General features: G+C 43.3%; 1 protein-coding gene across 1 annotated transcript; it reads right to left on the reverse strand.

Annotated features, from left to right (window-relative positions):
• Positions 1-17,005: 17,005 nt before the first annotated feature.
• On the reverse strand, positions 17,006-21,315 carry UTP23 (UTP23 small subunit processome component). Its single transcript, XM_058029286.1, has 3 exons — positions 21,102-21,315; positions 18,921-19,095; positions 17,006-18,027 (listed from the first exon to the last, which is right to left on the reverse strand). The coding sequence occupies exons 1-3, from the start codon at positions 21,287-21,289 to the stop codon at positions 17,641-17,643; spliced, it is 750 nt and encodes a 249-aa protein (XP_057885269.1). The 5' UTR covers positions 21,290-21,315; the 3' UTR covers positions 17,006-17,640.
• Between the last annotated feature and the right edge of the window lie 81 nt (positions 21,316-21,396).

The raw sequence follows: 21,396 nt of genomic DNA on the forward strand, positions 1-21,396 counted from the left end.
CACTAGGCTTACCTGTAGGATGTCCCCTGGCAAACTTGACTATTAGTTATACAAGATCAGATTTTTCATAAGCTGGCAAGACCTCTTGGAACACTCCAAAATATGTTGCATTAATGTATGGGAAGAGGCTTAATCTACTTTTATATCCATTTTCAATAAACCACAATTTTCTCCAAAAGATCTGCCTAAAACCCTTGTCTCCCAGCTTGAAATATGTTTCTGAAAGCAATAACATTTTCCATTACACCAGCAAAGTAGATATTAACTTTTATTTCTCTGAGTATCAGAACTTTCCATCCCTAAAGGGATGGCTTCTTTGTATCACTGCAAACTTGATAAATGACGTGCAATGAATCAAATTCATGTCCCACCTTCAATGCAGGGTTATTATAAAACAGAGGGAGCTACAGTAAGTGGAGTCAGAAAAACATCTCCTTCTGTTCTGAGCATACTTGGAGATTTCTGGCAAAAATGAGGACAAGGTGTTACTTCTGTATGTGCCCTTAACTGTAAGGGCAGCTTGCCACACGCTTCACTCATTTAGAGAAAACATCTCTGTGATGGATGACCCAACTATATAAAAATAACAGCCTAGTGATAAATTTAATGTGCAGCTTTGACCTCCTGCCTTTCTAATACTCATGTGCTGCCGTTTTGCTTTAGCTGTCAGAGGAGGAGGGAGTCAAAGCAGGGACCTCCTCTGCTGACCCACCACCCACACCATGACCACTACTGGAGAAAGGAGGACAGAAGGGGATCTCTTTCCTCAGGAAAAGAAACCTACCAAGAACTACAAATTCTGAATTATAATTAAACCCCCAGTGCAGAGAAGGAAGACCATCCCTTGATTTTTTGCATGTTGAGTAAGACAGAAAAAACAGTGGTAGTTCTCAGGGTTTAGAAAGGACAGAACAAATTGCCTGTTGCAATCAGAAGCCACTTGCTCTCTGAAGAGACAGGCACAAGATCAGCTGCTGGGTGAATATCACGGTTCAGCACTGATCACTGGTTTGTTATTTGATTTTCCTGTTTTGTTGTCCTACTGTAGCTGTGGTCTGCCTATTGTCTCCATGTCCAGTTGAAATCTCCATGGTCACCCTCCTCTCAAGGTGACTGGTGTGGTGAAGGCACGTGAGTCGGGCAAGTGCTGTAACAGAAGCCTGTCCTCCAACCCTGCACCTCAGATGTCTTCTAGTCAGGCTGTCCTGCTCAGCAGGTACATTGAAAAACTCCAGTGGGAAACAGATCTGGCTGCTCTCAAAGAGCAGGACATTGGATGAGATGTTTGTTCATTCTTTAAAACAACCTTAGGCAAACTGCAGCTTCCTTGGACTATACTTCTATCCAGATATGCAGGTAAGCTAAGTATGGTGGAGGTCTCTGGTGCCTCTCTGGTGATTCTCCTCACACTTTATCAGAAGCAAAACAAAAATGCTCTTGATGCTGAAATAAATTACCCTGAGGTACAGATGCCTGTGTAGTGGTCAGTCTGATGTCCAGACACATTCCTGGAAGACCCTCAGATTCCTGACATATTTTGTTCAACCCAAACCCAACCCATCCAGTTCTGGTGCTTGTTGAAAGGTGGGTACCAAACCAAACAGACACTGGGTTTGGTCTCCTGCCCTTAAAACACCCCAGCTTTCTTAAACCCATTGTGTCCACCTCTTCCAGTCAAGTTCCAACCTGCACAGTGGACTCTGCTTTCCAGCAGCGAGCCAGGGCTAGTGCAGCATTCATGTCTGATGGAAATGGCAGTTTCATTACTTCTAAAATTATTTGCTCAATGTTCAATGGGAGTGCTTGGCACAGAAAGATGCATAGCAGATACTACAGTTAAAGCCAAAGGGTTTGGGGATATCTCATGCCTGCTAAAAGGCACGGCCAGAGAAAGACCCACTCATTTCCCTCTAAAATGTTTGTGTGCAGGTAGCAAAGAAATGCAGCCTGAATTCTGATGGTAGATGAAAAAGTTATAAAATCCATTTTCAGGTCACATCTAGCAGACAGACAGGCTGTCATCAGCTCTGATTTTGCCATTTCATTTTCACTCACTCTCATTCATGTGGAAAGATCCTGGAGCGCCCTGGGCTGTGATCTGCTCAGTTCTATTTTTGGCTGTCTCCTTTCTGAAGGAAGGTGATTTCTCACATGTGGTGTTTTCCAATTATCACTTGTTGAGACATACCCCCTGGTTATATTACAAAGAGAATCAGGTGGCAAGTACATATTTACAAGTCTTTATTCTAGGGCACGGGAGTACTTTATTGATCTGAGCTTTGAACTGAAGCTCTGGGTACTCTTGAGAATCATGTTTCTTCTGAGTGAGTTGATCCAGCCTCTTACTCTTCTGTGAGAGATAGAGAAAATTAAGTATCATCTAATTTACTTGTGTGTATATGTGAATAGGCTGTTGGTGGTCAATTGTACAATATGTAAAATATGCAAGTGTCTCCTACAATATCCTCTCTTGTATGTGATATTAAACAGGCTTTTTTTTCCCAGTTACTGTTCACCCACTGCCCACCAAGCTGTGACTCAGCTGCTTCCTTCGTTTTAAGAGCTTAATCTTTTTGGTCTAAAGTATTACTTTGTAAAGTACTTTATCAGAAAAAGCAAGGATTTGTGGTAGGATGAGTGGGTGAGCAAGCACCTTGTTGAGGCCTTTCTGTTTTCTCTGTCCCACTCTCAAGATACACAGGATTACCTTGGAGCTCTCTCAGCAGCATAAGTTTGAAAACTGAAAAAAGCATGATAATGATGATAAATGAAATATTTCCATTATTAGAAAATATTATTAGGAAATTGTGTATTTTGCATCAAAAATTAGCTTAATTATTAACAACATTACAGTAACACATCAAAGACAGGAAAACAAAACTCAGCAAGGAGGCTGGGGTCACACAAGAATTTGGGAGGGGACAAAGCTGGGACAGCTGGCCCCAACTGACCAAAGTGATATTCCATAACATATGGTGTCACCATCAGTGTACAAAGGTGGGGGGAAAAGAAGGAAGGAGGGAATATTCAGAGGGGTGGCATTTGTCAAGTCACTGTTACATGGGAGGGAGCCCTGCCTTCCTGGGGAAATCTGAACACCCACCTGCCCATGGGAAGGCTTGAATCAACTCCTTGTTTTGCTTTGCTCATGTGCACAGTTTTGCTTTACCTAGTAAGCAGTCTTTGTCTCAGTCCACACAAGATTTCTCACTTTAACACCTCCTGTTCTTTCCACCATCCCATCGGGGGGGGTTGATTGCGTGGCTGTGTGGGACTGAGCTGCCAGCTGGGGTTAAACCATGACGCTTCCCCACCATCTGCTGAACCAGCAGTCCTGGGCTGGTCTCAGAAGTCTCCCAGTGCATCTCAGCTGTGACAACAGGACCAGCAGGGTCTTGCTTGGGCCTTGTCAACAGTTGAGGGTCCCTTCTGTGTAAATGTGCAGATCAGCAAAATCTCCAGTCACTGGTTTTCCTCCACTCCACAAGTTCCAGAAGTGGCAAAAGTCCCAGTGAGAGCTATTGAGAAGAGAGGATTTGCTTTGTTGATGCTGTGGATGCTTCATGGCTAATAACCTTTGACTAATAATCTTTTGGCAGCCACCTTTTCCTTTGCACCACAGTGGACAGCAGTTGTCCATTCTTGTTGAAACTTGAACAACTTTAACATATTTCTGCAGCTGCTCTTACTTTGACGAGCAATTTATCCCAGGATCTTTTCACCATCAGTTTCCCTCTTCTGGCTGTTTGCTCGCATCTCTTGGAATGATTTCATTAGATCAGCTTCAAGCTCATAGCAGTCAATATCCCAGTTTCTTTTACAGGTCATTGAGATGTGGTTCATTTTCTTGCTTGTAGCTTTGGAGACTGAAATTGAGATGCATCAACATTCCCTTAATTTCTGATTCTTTTCTACCAATCTTTTCATTTAGGGACATCCTACCTTTTCTAGGCCAATAATAGACCCTTTATGTCCCTTCTTTTTATGCATTTTTTTCATTCAGAAAATTGGAGGACCAACTCATAGAGCTTATCATCTACAAGTACAAATATTCAGTCTGTGGTTAGTTGTTTTGGTTCTTGTTCAAATCAAAAAATTACCAGATGTAAATATGATACCTGTAGGGCCTGGGAAATCAAAAGAGAAAACCAGATTTTTTCTGAGAGTGCACACAGTAAGTGTAGGAACTTCCTCTCTAAGATAAGAAGTCTGGACTGTGCAGCGTTACTTTGTACTGGGGCACCAGTTTTGGAGATTTCTGTGAGCAACAGTGAACAGAAAGGGTGCTGAGAGAGAAAAAATCATGCTACAAAAAACATAGGCAACAAATTGCAAAGTTCAATAATAGCATCAGATAGCCGGGATGGAAAATGCCCTAAGAATATACGATTACTTTCTGCAGAGGCTTGCAGTTGAAATCTCAATAAACTAAGTGGACTATTTCCTTATCAAATGTGACAGAGGGCAGAGCAGACTGTACAAATAAGCCATTATTTAAAGTCACCCTACTGAACAGTCTGACATCTGAAAATTCATCTACCAGCAAGATACCATGCCTAAGTCGTTGTCCATGCCTAAGTCATATTTCTGAACCTTTTCTACCTGTCAGTCATTAAGTCAGAAATCATTATGAGATTGAATAGTATGTTACTGGAAAAATAAATGGTATGAGGAAAAAAAGGTCATTTTCCTCTACTCAGCTTTGTTTTCCATGCTGCCTTCTGTGTTTTTCCTGCTTTCTATGTATAGGATGGATTCATCCTAATCTGAAAAGTCCAGTGGACACTTCTATATGTGCATTTCTGATCCAAGGCATCACAGAATCACAGATTCAACTAGGTTGGAAAAAACCTTTGAGACCTCATCAAGTTCAACCTATGACCAAACATCATCTGTCAATTAGACCATGGCACTGAGTACCACATCCAGTCTTTTCTTAAACAACCTCCAGGGATGGTGACTCCATCACCTCCCTAGGCAGCCCATTCCTATGCCCAATCACCCTTTCTGTGAAGAACTTCTTCCTAATGTCCAACCTAAACCTTCTCTGATGCAGCCTGTGTCCTCTTGTCCTATCGCTAGCTGCCTGCAGCTGCCTGACACAATAAACCAGCGTGGTGGATTTTATTGAAATGGATTTTATTGCAAAGAATAAGCAAGGGAGTTCATTTTTAAGGCAGCAAGGGTAAATCTGCTACAATTTTTCAAAGTTAATTAAAAACTGAACAGTCTCATGATTGCATCAGTGTTCCTATTACGACTAAATCAATAAACCAATGGGTTCGAATCACGGAATTGGTAAATTAATGCAGTGAATAATCAAACTGGAGGTTGGAAGTGAAAGGAATTACTTTATGTTAGTCCTGTTTTCAGTTCTCATGAGAAAAAGGAGCAGAATTCAAGGAAAAGGCAGCTTCCTTTCCATCTCTGGTTGCAGGCTGCAGTCTAACCAACTCATGAAACTATTTAGTCGGTGAGGAATCATTTTGGTTTCAGGGCCATGCCAAGGAGACATTGCAATCCCATCCTGTTTCACTTTGAGGAAATCTGATTTAGAGAGTTCTCAGAGGTCCCTCTTTAACACAGCTTCTTCATGCTGAGCTGCTGCCAGTGGTTTGGGGTTAACTGCTCTCACAAAAGTTATAAACTTCCCAAAGATGAAAAAAGACTCCTTCCACGACTTGCAAAATAAATGTTACTAAGAAGACCCACTGCCCCCAGGCTATCTGCTTTTTCCCCTCCCCAAGCACTTCTTCCCATCAGCAAATTGCCAGGTACTGCTCTCATGACCCATCTGCCTTGTGGAAAGGCTATTCCAGCACAGAGCTAAACATGTCCTGTAGCAATTATTCCAGCTGAGTGGCTTTGGAAGTGGAAAAATTACCTGTGATTAAAGACATTTTCCTTGATTATATCCATGACTCTGAATTTGCTATTCCAGTACAAAATGTCCATCTAGTTATCTGCGGCACATGAAAGCCACTCACATGGATGTCACAGAACATCCTCCCTCCAGACCTGGACTAAGTGCCCCTACATGGACCTGCTGTCCCTGCCCTCTGTGCCCACTGATGAGCCAAATATGTGACAAAACTTCAGAACAATTTGAAATAATGACTTTGTTTTATTTAAAGCCCCTTTAAAGCTCAAGCTGTCTTATTTCTCAGAAGGGAGACCTAAGCCTCCTTGCTGTGTCTGTGACTTGCTGCCCTGTCTTTATCCAGGCAATTTCAGGAGGCTATACTCTGTAAAACTAGATGCCCTGCTATTTTCCAAACATTTCATGCACTTTCTTGTCAATACAGAGTAAGGCAAGGAAAACAGTGAATTTTTCCTGGTGGAGATTTAATTCAGGCTTCGCTGGTAAAATCTGGAGGGACACATTTTTCAAGATACTTCCTGGCAGGACTTTTAGCACTATCTTCACATCTGATTTGTAAGCTTTTGAGTTTCTAGCTGTCACTCAGATGAGCTCCTTCAGAAATCAGGTGTAATGCCAAATTACACCTGATGGGTGGTGGCTGTGAGAAAATGTAAAATTGTCCTATTTGTTTACCCATGTTTCAAACCTCTCTGTTACTCAAGCATGCTACTGTACAAAGTGTCCCTATAGGTATCTTTTCCTATGTTTGTCCTTTTTGGTGTATTGCTTCAGTTGGGAGGGTGACTGACAGATCAACACGCTCTTTAAGAATAGATTAGGATATTATGATCAACACAAGATAAGGAAACCAAAATGCTGTAATTTTTATCCCTCACATGTAAAGTGGAAAAGATACTTCTGCTTTTGTTGTGTATAACATAGGGTCAGGAAAGGTTTGCCTCCCACGTCCATCAGCACAGGCTATTACAGAACGGAGGGTCAAATCCTGGTCAGGGTGGCTCTCCCCTGATGCAGTACTATCAATATTGTTCCTGTCCAAGTGCAGTGAAGTCCTCTAGGGTCACTGGACCACACCAAACAGTCAGAATTTAATAATACCAAATTATTTCCTCCTGCTGAAATCACTGTTATGGTCTAACAACTGAGGGTTCAGCCTGCTGGACACAAACTCATCACATCTGGCAGGGCAGCCAGGGCTGTGCCACCACTGAGTAATTCCAGAGAGCTGGGTAGGCCATGGTATTATTGTCAGACTTCTGTGGGAGAAGGGAAAAACATACAGGCAGGTTAGTGCACTTCACTGGATTTGACATATTTTTAATGAATTGGAAAAAAATGCATGGTAAATTCATTAAGACCTTTCTGTGGGGGTCTCTAACCAGAATCCCCTAGCTGGGATTTGAAGGACTTGAGACAAGATGTAGTTTTCCCCTTGGATGAAGCCCAGAGAACATACTGGAAAGATAAATACATGCTACTCTCCTCATCTTTTCTTTCTCTGTAAAACGTTTAGGCTTAGATCTTCCCCGGAGATAAACTGGCACAGTTTCAGTCGTTGCAGCAGAGCTGCAATAATTTACGAAGGGTCTGTGCATTTTAAATCACGGCAGTTTCGGTAGAGAGAGAAAACCGCAAACCGCGGTCACTCCTGAAGGACCACGGCCCCTCCAGCCCCGGTCCCTCGGCTGCTCTCCCTGAGCTCACTGCGAAGCCGGGCTCGGCGGAGGGTCCCTCACGCACAGCACCCAGTATTGTGAGAAGGGCACACAAATGTGTGTGGAGCAGAGCTCACCAAGGCCAAGCCGCCCCCTCTGTCTGCGGAGCGGGGCCCCGGGACCCCAGCCTGGCCCTGAGCCGCTCCCGGGGCCCGGGGAGCCCGGGCTGCCCCGCTCGTCTTCCCCAGCACAGCGGAGCGCAGCCCCGGGACCCCAGCCTGGCCCTGAGCCGCCCCCGGGGCCCGGGCTGCCCCTCTCCCCTTCCCCTTCCCCAGCACAGCGGAGCGGGGCCGCGGCCTCCCCACATCCTGCGCAGCCCTCCGGCTCCCCAGTTAGCGTCCTTCACAAGTAATTAATGCACAGGGGCGTATGCTGATTCCGCAGAGCCCATTAATCACTTTTGCTGAGGCACGGGGACTGTTTGTACAGAGTTTGCAGAGATTATCGCCCTGGCTCCGGGATTTGTCACGCTGCATTACAAATGGCGCTTTAGTGAGCTCCAGGGGTCCCTGGGGGCATAACCTGTCTGAGGCAAAGGCAAATATTGTCAAGCAGCCGAGGTTTCCCAAGAAGGGGCTTATCTGTTCCAGATTGCTTGATCATATAAATAGGACTTCAATATGAGATACATATGCAATTAATTCCTCAAGGGTTACATTTGATAATGGCACAGAAATTAATCTTCAGTCACAGAAATAACACTTAGCTGTTTCAGAGGATTCAAGTAAAAGCCTGTAGAGATATCCACTATCAAGAATATTGCTTTATATTCCCTTTTGATAGAATATTGTTATTATTATTATTGTAACCTGCTGAGATTTCTGTTCTGAACATGTTCTAACAGGGATTAGTTCATTAGTAACCAAAAGGAAGGGCACAGCAGCCACAGAACAGCCAAGCCTCAAGCACTGTCCCCCATGAGAGTCGTGGGTCCAGTCTCCTGTCCACAGTCTGGTAGAAGGATGACACAAGATGGGACACACTCAAATGTACAAAAAAGGGGTGCTTATCACTAGGCAAGTGAGCACAATGTCAAGAGAAATGTGCCCAGGGACTGGGATATACAGTTTTGGACTGGAAAAAACCATGCTGAGAAATCCTTCAGAAAAAAATGTGAAAGCAGGGCATCAGCCTTCTTCTTCAGCATAATGCTATCAGATATGTTTGTGGTGGAGGTAAGCTTGTGTGTAACTAGAGGGTAGTTGAGAAAGCCTTAAAATCAAGTGTGATTTTATAAAAACATACATTAAAAAGTTTTGTTACTTAGAAGTTTGGTAATTATGTATTTTGAGCAATCCTACCACCTGCAGCTTGAGTCAGCTAGCGACTTCAGAGAGTTCTGGAAGGCACAAGTGAACAGATGGTGTGTTTGTTGACACCATCAGGTAGTGGGCAGTGAATATTTGTAAACTGGCAAGTGCCCACCAAAAATTATTCTAAAGCACACAATTAAATAAGTTATAAATAACAACAACAGCAACAACAACCTTAAAAATAATAATTAAAAATCTCTTTAGTTGAAAAGGAAGGAGTGAGGGGAGGAACCAAGAGTTTTTTTCAGATTAATTATACAGCCTTATTTCTTACCTTTTCCTAGTCCATTACACACAGAGACCAAGTAAAAATCTAATAAATTAAACAGCCCTCAGATACTCTACATAGCTGAAGCTAATTGCCTACCATTTTTATATTGTCAAGCATATGTAATAACAATGTTCTAGTTCTCACTATCATTAAGAAGTAAATACAGACTTGAAAACAAATCCCCCAGAAATCACAAAAGACCAAATACATGGAAGAAAACTCCACTGTCTGGCATAGCACAGTGATTTGTATGAATGCTATATCCTCATTTTAAATTTACTATCTTCTCAGAAGCTTGGCAGGCCTGCCTGGGTTCTGATAGCACCAGTCTTGGTGCAAATTTATCTCTGACTCAAGCTTAACACCAGTGGTGTTGCTTGTGTTTAGGGCAACAATAAATCTGACTTCTTTACTACACAAAGAAAAAAGAAACACTGCAGTTCTGTGGGCATTCTAATGGTGATGCAGAAGTCTTTTTATTTTATATCCAGTTTAATTAATTTTAAAAAATCTAATATAAGCAGGCAACTCATATTCTGAAAAGTCGTTATGGATACTGAGAGGCAAGGCGTACAAATGGGATAAAAATACAAATGTGGGACTTGGGGAAGATTCTGGCTATGGACATGCAGCCATGAAGCCTTTGAGGACTATGAGAAGCATGGCAGGGCATGCAAAGAGGCAGTCAAGAAAGCTAAGGCTTGGCAAGAGCTGAAATTGGCCAGAGATGTCAAGAACAACAAGAAATGAATATTCAGAGACATGACCAATAAGCAGAATCCCAGGTAAGTCATGGGACCATTGCTAACCATGGCAGGGAGATTAGCTACTCCTCAGTGCAAGGCCACTGTCTGTACTAATTGAAAAGTCATAGAAATCAGGGGTGGATCCCCCAGGGATCAACACTGGGCCCCATGGTGCTGAACGTCTTCATAAATGATCTGAATGATGGGACTGATAGCAGCCTCAACAAGTTCACTGATGACACCAAACTAGATGGACTAGATGGTGAGGGGGACACATCAGAAGGGAGAGACCTGGGCAGGCTGGGAGAGCAGGAGAGCAAGAACTGGAAGAAGTTTAACAAGTGCAAGGTCCTGCGCCTGGGACAGCATAACCAAAGAGCCCAGAACAGGCCAGTGTTGCCTTCTGATACAAGGCGAGGTGACTTGGTTTTGAGGAAACGGCACGGCGACTTAAACTCTCTAGGGTCACTCGGGCCAAGAACACACGCAGACACCAGTATGGTGGACGGTTCAAGACTTTATTGTCTCGTCTCATCGGGTTTTATACTGGGAAAGTCTTTTCTCTACGTCAGGGGGTCTTATCTTACTGTAATTGGTTAGTAAGGAGTCGAAAGTTACTAGTGTTAGGGGGGACTACATTCTTGGGTGATCTTTTATCACTAGGCGTTAGGGGGAGAGGAATCCTGCTGCTTTCCGTGACATCGCGAGATTTTCTGAGCGCCTGACCCTATCTACTACAGGCTAGGATCTGTGCTTGGGGAGCAGAGTCACTGAAAGGGACCTGGGGGTGGATGACAGGCTGACCACGAGTCAGTAGTGTGTGGCTGCAGCCACAAAGGTAAATTGGATCCTAGGCTGCATCTGCAGGGGCTTAACTTGCAGTGGTGGGGACTTCACCATCCCACTCCGTGCTTGTCAGGCTGCACTTGGAGTAGTGTGTCTTGTTCTGGCCCCCACAATTCAAGAAAGATGTAAGGAGACTGGGGAGGGTCCAAAGAGGGGGCATGAAGATTATCAGAGGGCTGCAGAACCTGCTCTGTGAGGGAAGACTGAAGGAGTTAGGGGTTTTTTCCCTGGAGGAGGCTTAGAGAGAGCTCATCACTGTGTTTAAAGAGTGACTACAGGAGAACACTGCCTCTTCACAAAGATCCACATGGAGACTACAAGGGGCAACAAAAACAAGTGGCACTGGCACAGGTTTCATATCAACAGAAAAATAGACATTTTTTACACAAAGAGCAATCATTCAGTGAAACAAACTCCCCAGGGATGGGGTGGAGTCCTCATCACTGGAGGTTTTTCAGACATCATTGAACAGGGAGCTAGATAATCTCATTTAGGTTCCCTGTTCTGTGAAAGGTTGTACCAAATGATCTTCAAGGTCCCTTCCAACCTGGGCTGTTCTATGATTCTTCCTTATTCAAATTATCATTTACATCTTAATTTTAGGGTACAGGGATACAATCCTAAGCCTAGTGTGCCGCTGAGTTATATTTAGGGTTTATTGTGTATTGGCTGAAGACTGGGCTCTCAGAACAGTCTAAGCACAGTAGCCAGCTGAGCTGTGAATGCCAGTCTCTGGAGAGCTTGGGAGCCCAGGGAAGTGCATGCACTGTCATTCCATGGGCAAGAAGCCCAGACATGTTCAAGGGCAGTGGCATTTGGCTCAAGCACCCATGGAGTCTGTGACAAACAAAGAGCTGAATGCAGAGTTCCTGTCCTCACCTTTTCTCACAAGACTCTTCCTGTCCACACTCTTCTTTGAAGAACATCCATCTGAAGGCAGAGACTGGTTTTCTCAAGTGTGCCTGACTAAGCTGAAATCTGCTTTTCTTTTAGGTACTGCTGGCTGTGATGCAGAAGATACTTCAGCTTGGAAAAGAGATGAGTGAGGGGAAATATCACAGCTGTCTGTTCAGGCACAAGTGGCATGGGAAGGATGACTAAGGAATGACTCTTAAACTTTTATCCATTATAAGGGCCAGCTGGTAAGCAGCACATTCTTTATTGACACATGAAAGTATTTTTCATAAGATGTGTTCAAGTTATGCAATTTCTTGCCACAGAAAATTAGAGGTTTAAAGTTTACATGGTTTCAAGGAGAGATTGAACAAATTACTGAAACAGAAAATCATTGTCTGCTGTTAAACAAAATATTTTTCTTGGGTCAAGAACTCCCTAATAAATTGTCAGAAAGTTGGAAAGTCATTTGGGGAAGCACCAAGAAGATGTTTTGTCAGTTTTCATTCTACTCCTGAGAACAACATTCAGCCACTATTGGAGGCATGATGGTGGCTGAGACAGATTTTTGGACCATCCCAGAACAGCCCTGCTTGTATTTTTCAAGCTGAAAGAGAGGTCAGGGTAGAAAGGGGGAGCCAGGAATTCCAGAAAAGTGTTTGTTCTCTTAGTTTTTTTCTGAAAACCTGGCCGTCAAAGAGGGTGCCAATTCACAAAGTGAAAAATCTCCTGTGTTTCTCCAACACAGTCTGAAAGAGTATCCACCCTGAGGAGTCAGATCAGTAGCATCTTTGGCCCCAGAGGAATTAACATGCCAACAAGATCATTCTGGATCAACCTTAAGTCAAGACTGCAACAAGAAACTTTTGAGGTCCCCTACTGAGTTCTTGGAAGGAGATTAGACTTTAAAAGGGACCCATACCATGCCAGAGTATTGCTGTGAGTACCCTCAGGAGCAATTAACCCTATCAGTAATGGCATGAGTAGGGTTGCTCCTGGATGTAATATCTGCATGCTGGGCAGTGAGCCACGAGCAAGGTCAGGCAAACTCTACAGCAGAATGATTTGGCTGCTAACCTGCAGAGCTGCAAAGTGAGTGATATTGAAAAACCATAGAGACAAAGGGTTTGGTGGCATGAGACTGACGTTCTGCAGGACTTCTTGGGCCATCAGCACAGGATCTGTGAGCAATTTAGTCAGTTCAGCTTGCTGTTTTGAAAAGGCAGAAACTGAGCCACAAAGGATAATGAGGTTTTCTTAAGGTAATTAGAAAGATTTTTTTAAAAAACTTGTTTATGTTGTATTATTGTGTTCTGTACTCTCCTTGACTGCTGAGCCATTTCTGGTTCACCTTTCACTGCTGACCAATTCTTTACTCCAGTAAAGTGTTACTTCTTAACACCATGAAACCTTCATATATATTTTTTTCTCTCTTCCTTGGTTTCTTTAAATCTCAGTGACTAATATATTGTCTTTTTTCTTTCTTCCAGCTCTTGGCTCTGGGTTGTTTTTAATTGGACCCTTGTTAACAGCTTCCTTGTTTCCCTGTATCCATACACAAAGCACAGCTGCATGCTCTCCCTCTCAACCACAGGAGAAGAAATCAGAAAACAAAGTTCCCCCGAGGGAGCCCAGCCTGTCTCTTCTATAACAAGCTGTAGCAACTTTTACAAAATGACTGCCTCTGTGCGCAGACAGCTGAGCTCTCTGAGACAAATCTGGGGCTTGGAGTGCACAGACATAATAATTACCAGAAATACATCACAAGCCCCTTTCCTGGCATTAGTTAGGCCATTCCTAAATCACAAGGTGCAGTCTCTCTCTCACTCCTGACTCTCTGGGTACAAAAACTTTTGCTTTCTGTCATTCTCTCTCGGAACACTGCAATTTTTCTCCCTTAAATTGTAAATGATAACACCTGCTGGGGCTCTTATTTGTTCATTCCCGTATCTCTGGCTGCTCCCTGTGTGAGATATTACGCCCACACAGAGGTATGAAATATACAGTAGCTGTTTGTGAAACTTCTATATGAAAGATGCAGTGAATATAAATAATGGTATTGTTCCGATGTTCTTCATCTTGTATCTGACAGAACATGTTCAAGAAACTCCAGGAGCACTATAAAGCTGATGGAGAAGTCATTCACACTGTATCAGTGTAGCTGAAAACAAATGAGCAGGACTGATCTGGACATCCTATTTTCCTTTCACCACCAGAGTGTATTTATTCCTCAAGTCATACCATATTCATATTTACTTTAATGATTCATAAACATCCCAGGTTCCAGAAGCTTCTAATTAACTCATCTATTTAGTGTCATTAACAGATGCCCAGGGAGTGATTTATTGTACACTACCGGATCACACTAACATATAAATCCAGCCAATTGAATTGGCAGGCAGTCTAGGTAAATATCTTCTGCTGCTTGTAGATGAGACTCCATCCTAAATTCAACATTAATGCCCTGCAGACTGTGGCTGATGTATTATTGTTTTCTTCCTCTATTACTCTGCACATGTAGCATACATTGTATTGTATAACACTGGTTATTTCCCTGTCTTTTTAAAGAAAAAAAAGACTTAGTGAGCTGCTGCCTCAGATTTGGGGTATATTTTTATGCTGTCTGAGAAAAGAGGAAATCAACAGCCTCAAAGAAGTTTTTGGTCAAGCTCCTTTTGATTTACCTCTGCCTTCTGTAATTTCAAAACTGAAACCAGTCTCTCTAACACCCTAGAGCAAAACAATCCTAAACTTCATGAGACAGTTATATTGGGAACCCTGCCTATAGCAGAGTTGTGGCCACAAGTCCAGCCTTTTTATTGATAAATAAGGCAGTGGCTTTTTGGGCAGTACATGGAGTGAACACCTATGACAGCAAAGTTGCTCTGTGAGTGCTCCCACAGTGATGAGCCTGGGGATGCTCTTAGAGATTCACACTGCTGAATTCCTAGAGGGACTTGCCAAGGTTCACAGCCGGGGCCAGCTGAACCTCGCTGAGCCCGGCAGGCAGAGGCAGAGGGACGGCTCAGCCGGCAGCCGCAGCGGGAGAGCTGCGAGAGCCCAGCCGGGCAGGGCCCGCCCCGCGCCCTGGCTCCGTGTGAGGGCCGCTCCCGGGGTCACTGCCCGAACAGCATCAACGCAGCCAGCCAGCTGCACTTGCTTCACTTGGAAACTGGCGGGCTTCTCTTTCAAATCCTAAACTACTAATTGCCTGTGCTTGTTGCCTGGGTGGGAGCTCTCTCCCAAAGCTCACAGACAAATTACTTACCACGCAGGAGGAGAGTTGCACATATGTGGCAGATAAATTTTACAGTTTTTCTCTTAAGAGCTCACTCCCTTTGTATTCCAGTTCCTCCCAATGGCAGCACCATGAACCAGTTTGTGTTCAAATGCTAAGGAAACATAGAAAAATGCTGTTTTTAAATTCCTTAAGGTGGGAATCATTAAAGGACTGTTAAAATATTCTCTTTTTTAAACAGAAATTATGTTTGTGTCTATTCACAGTCTTTAAAAAAAGGTGAATTTAACCTTTGTGTTTCAATGACACTGAAAGGGACTTTTGTAAATAATTAGGGTGTTTTCTGTTCTATTTCAAAAAAACAATATTTTTAGTAAAGTGACTGGGTTTTAATATACTTTTGACTCAGAATTTTGACTCAGAGATTTTGATAGCAAACCAACTCTGCTCCAAGTCTTACTTACAGCAGTGATATCTGGGGGTGGGTTTCAGGAGCAGGAAGAAATATAAGCAATATTTATGGAGGAATGGGAAGCAAAATGACATTAATAAAGTATTTCTAGGAGTTACTAAATTTCTCCTCAGGACTCACCTCAGCAATCAGTGTGATAACACCACCACAATGAGCGTGACTGTTTTAAATTTCAGTTAAAGCTTTCATCTTGACTATAGCACCCTTCAGCCCTGCTTCTGTCTCTCACAGTCTGTTCCAAAGATGCTTATGGTCTCGAACAGAACAGTGCAGGCACAGCCTGCTCCTAGCAGCTGTGTTGCAAGGAAGGCCTGGGCTGGGGCTGCAGCAATCCTGTGCCATGAGCACAGAGCACACACACCATGCACCTCCTGTGCTGGGCAGATTCTCAGTTCTCAAACTCTGTGACACAACTGTCTATATAATTTGAAAAGCCAACAGAAAGCGTCATAGATGATAGCTATGTGCTCCAGACATTCAAGGACCTGTGCAGACAGTGCACAAAACTACTTTGCAAATGCATGATAAACAGGCTAAGGAATTGTCTAGAACACACAGCTTAAACACATGTAGGTCAAGAAGCAGAAAGATTTCCTTTTAAGAACATCTCAGTTAAGAAGAAATGCATTGATAAAAGTTAAAAATCTGGCCACAGATGACAGGAACACTGTGAGAGCACACTGATGCCACAGCACGTGCTATGCCGCACATCTCTATTGTCATTTCGGTCACTCACTTCAGACTCTAATGCCACCAAACATTTAAGGAGGCACAGGAAGCAATAGCTATTAATGAAAATCAGGTACTTGAAACCATTTTAGAAACTCTCTCCTTGTGTGGCTTTGGGCTGGGGTAGTTACTTTTCTTCACGGTAGCTGTGTTTTTGGATTTGTGCTTATGTGTCGAGATGTTTTCATTATTGCTGAGCAGTGCTTACACAGGGTCAAGCCATTTTCTGCTTCTCCCCTCACCAGCAAATAGGCAGGGGGCACATAAGCTCACATCAAGCTCAGCATATAAAGCTGGGAAGGAAGGTTGGAGGACATTTGGAGTGGTGTTTGTCCTCCCATGTCACCATTACACCTGATGGAGCTCTGCTTTCCTGGGAGTGGCTGAACACCTGCCTGCCCATGGGAAGCTGTGAATGAATTCCTTTTTCTGCACTGCTTGTGTTTTGCTTTGCTTGTGTCTTGCATGCTTTTTACTTTCCTTATTGAACTGTCCTTATCTTAACCCACGAGTTCTCTCACTTCACCCTTCCGATTCTCTCCATCCCAACACAGAGGAAGCTGAGTGCATGGCTGCATGGGGCTGAGTTACCAGCTGGGGTTAATTCTCTCCATCCCAACAACACAGGGGAAGCTGAGTGCATGGCTGCATGGGGCTCAGTTACCAGCTGGGGTTAAACCACAACTCTCCTCCAACCCAGTTCTGATCTGTTCCTAACCTTACAGAACAGCAGAACAGTCATCAGGGCCCGAGTCCCATCACCCCCCTCAGCTGTTTGTATTCCAGGAGTCTTGCACAGCTCTGCTACACTGTGATGGCATTAGGCACTACTAGTGCTTTGATTCAGCAATTTTAAGTTGCATTTTTTCTATTAAAAAAAAAATAATAAACTACAGGTGAAATAGGTAAGACTGGAGATGCTCTTATAATGTCAGGAATAACAACACAATTGCACACCCTCCATGATTTTATTAATAAATAAAGATCAACATCAAGAGAAGTATTGATTCACATGGTGCTTACAGAGAAATTTAGGCTGGACAGGGCTTTTGAGGGCATGAGGTCTATTTGCAAGAGTTAACTTTTGTATTCAGAGATAAATAAGCTATTGTGTTATATTAGGTCAGTTTCATAATCTCTAACAGGCCAGCTGTAAGAACTAGTTTTATGAAGATCAGCAACCTCGATTTAGAAAGAAATCTAATATCCCACTGAAATCCATATCAAGGCCAAGAAGCATTTCTAAAGGACTTCTACATAGCATGTGAATTTTAACACAAACCATGATGCTGGAGAGAATAATGAAATATAAGGGTTCTTAAATATTTTGTCACAAACCCAATACTAAATAACAGAATAAATTATTAGGACAATAACCTGCAAATACCGAGATACAGTAATAAGCAGTACCACCTCATAAAAATAAATTTTAATATTAACAACCCAATTTCATATGAATGCATATTAATCTATATTTTTTTTTTCCAAAGTTCAAAAAATGTTCGAGTTCTATATTGTCTGCAAAGATGGGTTTATTCTCCTTCATTCTTCTGCACTGACTGCATGGCTTCTGCTTTAACTCTATTTCGTTTTCTTTTTCTTCTTTTCTTCTTTTCAGCAGAAGGCTCCTGACCCTCCTGTGTTTTCTTCTTTTTCTTCTTCAGACAGCTGAGAGGATTGGGGCCTCCTGCCCTTTTGCGTTTCCTTCTCTTTTCACCTTCTTGCTTTACTAGTCCTTCTTTTTCTTTAAGCTCCACAATACTTTGTTTTTGGTACTCTGGAACAAGCTGATTTGTCTGCAACTTTTGAACAAATGCCAAAGATTTAGGAGAAGGTTTGTCTAGCACCATAGTGTTCTGAATAATAAAGAGGAGAGGAATGCCAGGCTTCCTTTTCACTTTCTTTGATAACTCCTGGTCCTGCAAGATTAAACACTTTAGTCAATATTTTCAGATGGAATGGTATTTGCAATTCAAATGCACCTACTTTTAATACAAAACTATGAAGATAAATTACATTATGAAAAAGATAAGAAACTTAATCTAGCAGATATACATGGCAGTGCCTTTCACAGCAACTAAATTTCATTTTCTCTCCTGATTAGCTGTACTCCTGATGCAAAATTTACCAACATTCTCCCTTTTCCTGCATGTATATGCATACATACATTTTTTGAGGAAAAAGTCCCAATTTTCTTGTATGCAGACCACCACACCACAAGAAGTAACAATTTTTTCTGTAATAAGTAATTTTTTAACTCCTGTAACCTACATAACTATAAAGAATTCTACTATAAACTCTTTTATATATATTGTATATCAATTATACATGCAGTGCCAATAACAAACCCAAGAAAAAAGGGCTTTTTTATTTGTATAGTTATTTTTTCTTTAGTTAGTTCAAAATGTCTTAAAATTGAAGTTATATGGATGTTAACATTTAATGTCATTTTTCAGACTACTGTGCAAAGCAGTTCAGGGAAGAGGATGCACACACAAGCAATATGCAAATTAACATTCATGAGTTGTTTTTTACATGTCAATAGGTAGTCAGTATGTTCTCATACTCCTTCACCTAAAGTAAGCAACATCATTACAAAGTAAAAAAAAACCAATCTAGTTGTTCAAGTAGGAGAAAAGATTCCCTGCTTTGTAATTAGGAAATACATTAAAGAGCGAGTAAGGCTTTACATGATTAATTCCCACCAACTATTTAAAAACCTCATAATCAAAGTTACTGTAGGCTTCTTTATCCTTAGCTATCAAAACATCACTTCAAAAGAAATGGAGCTACATTTCCCATGAGCTTTTACCTGTGTGGCAATAAAGAAGTGATGAGGGTTGCCATCTTCAATCATGGAAAGTAAACAGGCTGAACCACTCACAGGATTCTTATGGTGAGAACAGCTTCGAACTTGAAATCTCTGGGCAATTAATTTTGCTCCATACAGTGCTTTCCCCAGTGATTCAAGTTCTTTTATGACACATCTGAAAACCAAAAGAGACAATAATTTTTAAGCAAAAAAAACCCTCATATTTTTTACAACAGCAAAAGGCTGATGTGAGTTACTTAGGAATAAGCAATGCCCAGTTGTTCAGGTGCTGTGATTTGTAAATGGCACCCAGAGCTCTGAAAGCAATAGCCCATCTGAAGACATCAGCAAGGTTTCCTTGGCTGTAAACATGATTAACCAGTAATAAAATTAAGATATATTCAATGATTTAAAAATAATTCATATCAGTGACAATGCTGAGTCCTTAAATTTATGCTTGAATACCACCAAGTGTATGAACCACTACCTAACAAAATTATTTTTTAAATTGAATTTATTTTTAAATTAACTCATTATAAAACTTGAAAATGTAATTTATTTTTTAAAATGGAAATAAAAGATCTGGGGAACAACAGGCCAGTCAGTCTCACCTCTGTGCCTGGAAAGATTATGGAGCAGATCCTCCTGGAAAATATGTAAGACATGAGGAAAACAAGGAGATGACTGGTGACAGCCAACATGGTTTCACTAAGGGGAAATCATGAAAAATCTGGTGGCCTTCTGTGTCAGAGTTACAGTGCTGATGGATAAAGAAGGGCAACAGATGTCACCCAACTGGACTTATGCAAAGCTTTGCACACTGTTCCACACAACATCCTTGTTTTTACACTGGAGGCATGGATTTGACAGATGTATCACTGGGTGGGTACGGATTGACTGGAGGCTTGCATTGAAGAGTTGCAGTAAACAGCTCGATGTCCAAGTGGAGACCAGTTACAAGTGTCGTTCCTCAGGGGTTGGTATTGGGACATTTGGCGTCTTTGTCAGTGACATGGACAGTGGGATCCAGTGCACCCTCAGCAAGTTTGCCAAAGACACAAAAATGTGTGGTGCTGTTGACACTCTGGAGGGAAGGAATGCCATCCAGAGGGGCCTGGAGAGGCTTCAGATGGAGGTAATCCTTGTGAAGTTCAACAATGCCAAGTGCAAGGTCCTGTATATGGGTCAGTGCAACCCAAGCACAAATGGATTGAGATGGAAGAGAATGGATGGAGAGCAGCCCTGACAAGAGTGACCTGGGAGGTGTGCTGGTGGACAAGAAGCTCAACATGAGCTGGCAGTGTGAAAGCCAACTCAAAAGCAGTGCAGGCAGCAAGGTGAGGCAGGGGATTCTCCCCCTCTACTCTTAGGGAGACCCCACCTGGGGTCACAGCAAGCCAGCTCATTGCCCCTGCAAGGCTCTTTTCATAACACTGAGGTGCTGTCTCAGCAGCTCAGTATTGTGACAGCAGAGAAAACATGTCCATTCCCCTGGTCTCAGTGGAAGCTGTTGGTCAAATGATGAACAGATACTGCTGACAAAGAAGCAAGAAGTGATGTTTCAACATGACAGGAATAGTTTGGATCACTGCAATTCCCAAACCTTTCACAGGTAAGGACATGACTCAATACTTTATACTGTTTAGAAGTGCAGGCCAGTTCCATACACTGTGCAAGAAGGTTCAGTGTGTTTTTTGAGCCTAGGATACACCTCTTCCTGGTACTTTCACTACATGCCTCCACAGTGAGCAGTTGGCTATTCTGTTATTGCAAATATACAAGGTAACTGCATTTTTGTATTTTAATCTATACAATATACCTAAGGCAGGCAACTTCAGTATGTAGTGTGCATGGCCATATCTTTGTCTAACTCATCCTTGTCCTCCCTTGCGAACAGCAGCTTCGGAAACAACCCAGCACTGGCAGGCTGCAGCTCCGGCCAGGCAGGAGCTCCCTCCCGGCCCACATCTCCGCTTGCCCGTGCTGCTACCACCCCGCCAAGCAGACGCTGCGGGTGGGAAGAGACCCACCGGGCCCTCCCTCACACAGCGGGGTCAGCGCTGGCCCCGCAGTCCGTGCCGCTTTCGGGACGGCAGCTGGGCCCGAGGATGCTCCCAGCCTCCTGCAGGTCACCCCCAGCCCCCAGCCCTCCGCCCCGGGCGCCCTCGCTCCCCGCCGTACCGCGTGGTGCAGAGCTGCGTGGCGCCGCCCAGGTACCCGGGCAGCTGCTCCCGGATCTGGATCTTGTTGCGAAGCGCGGCCTGGCAGAAGGTGCCATCCAGCAGCACCTGGAAGGGCTCGCGGAACTGGAAGTTGTGCTTGTAGAAGCCCATGATCTTCTTCGCGTGCTTTTGTCTCGTCACCCCCATGGCGCCCGCGCCGCCGCCCGGAACGGCCGCGGCTGCCCCGGAAGCTGCGCCAGGCCCGGGCGGGGCCTCCCCGGAGAGCCGGGACCGGCCGGAGCAGCGCCAGGGCA

Source organism: Melospiza georgiana, chromosome 1, assembly GCF_028018845.1.
Source record: "Melospiza georgiana isolate bMelGeo1 chromosome 1, bMelGeo1.pri, whole genome shotgun sequence".
Lineage (NCBI taxonomy): Eukaryota > Metazoa > Chordata > Aves > Passeriformes > Passerellidae > Melospiza > Melospiza georgiana.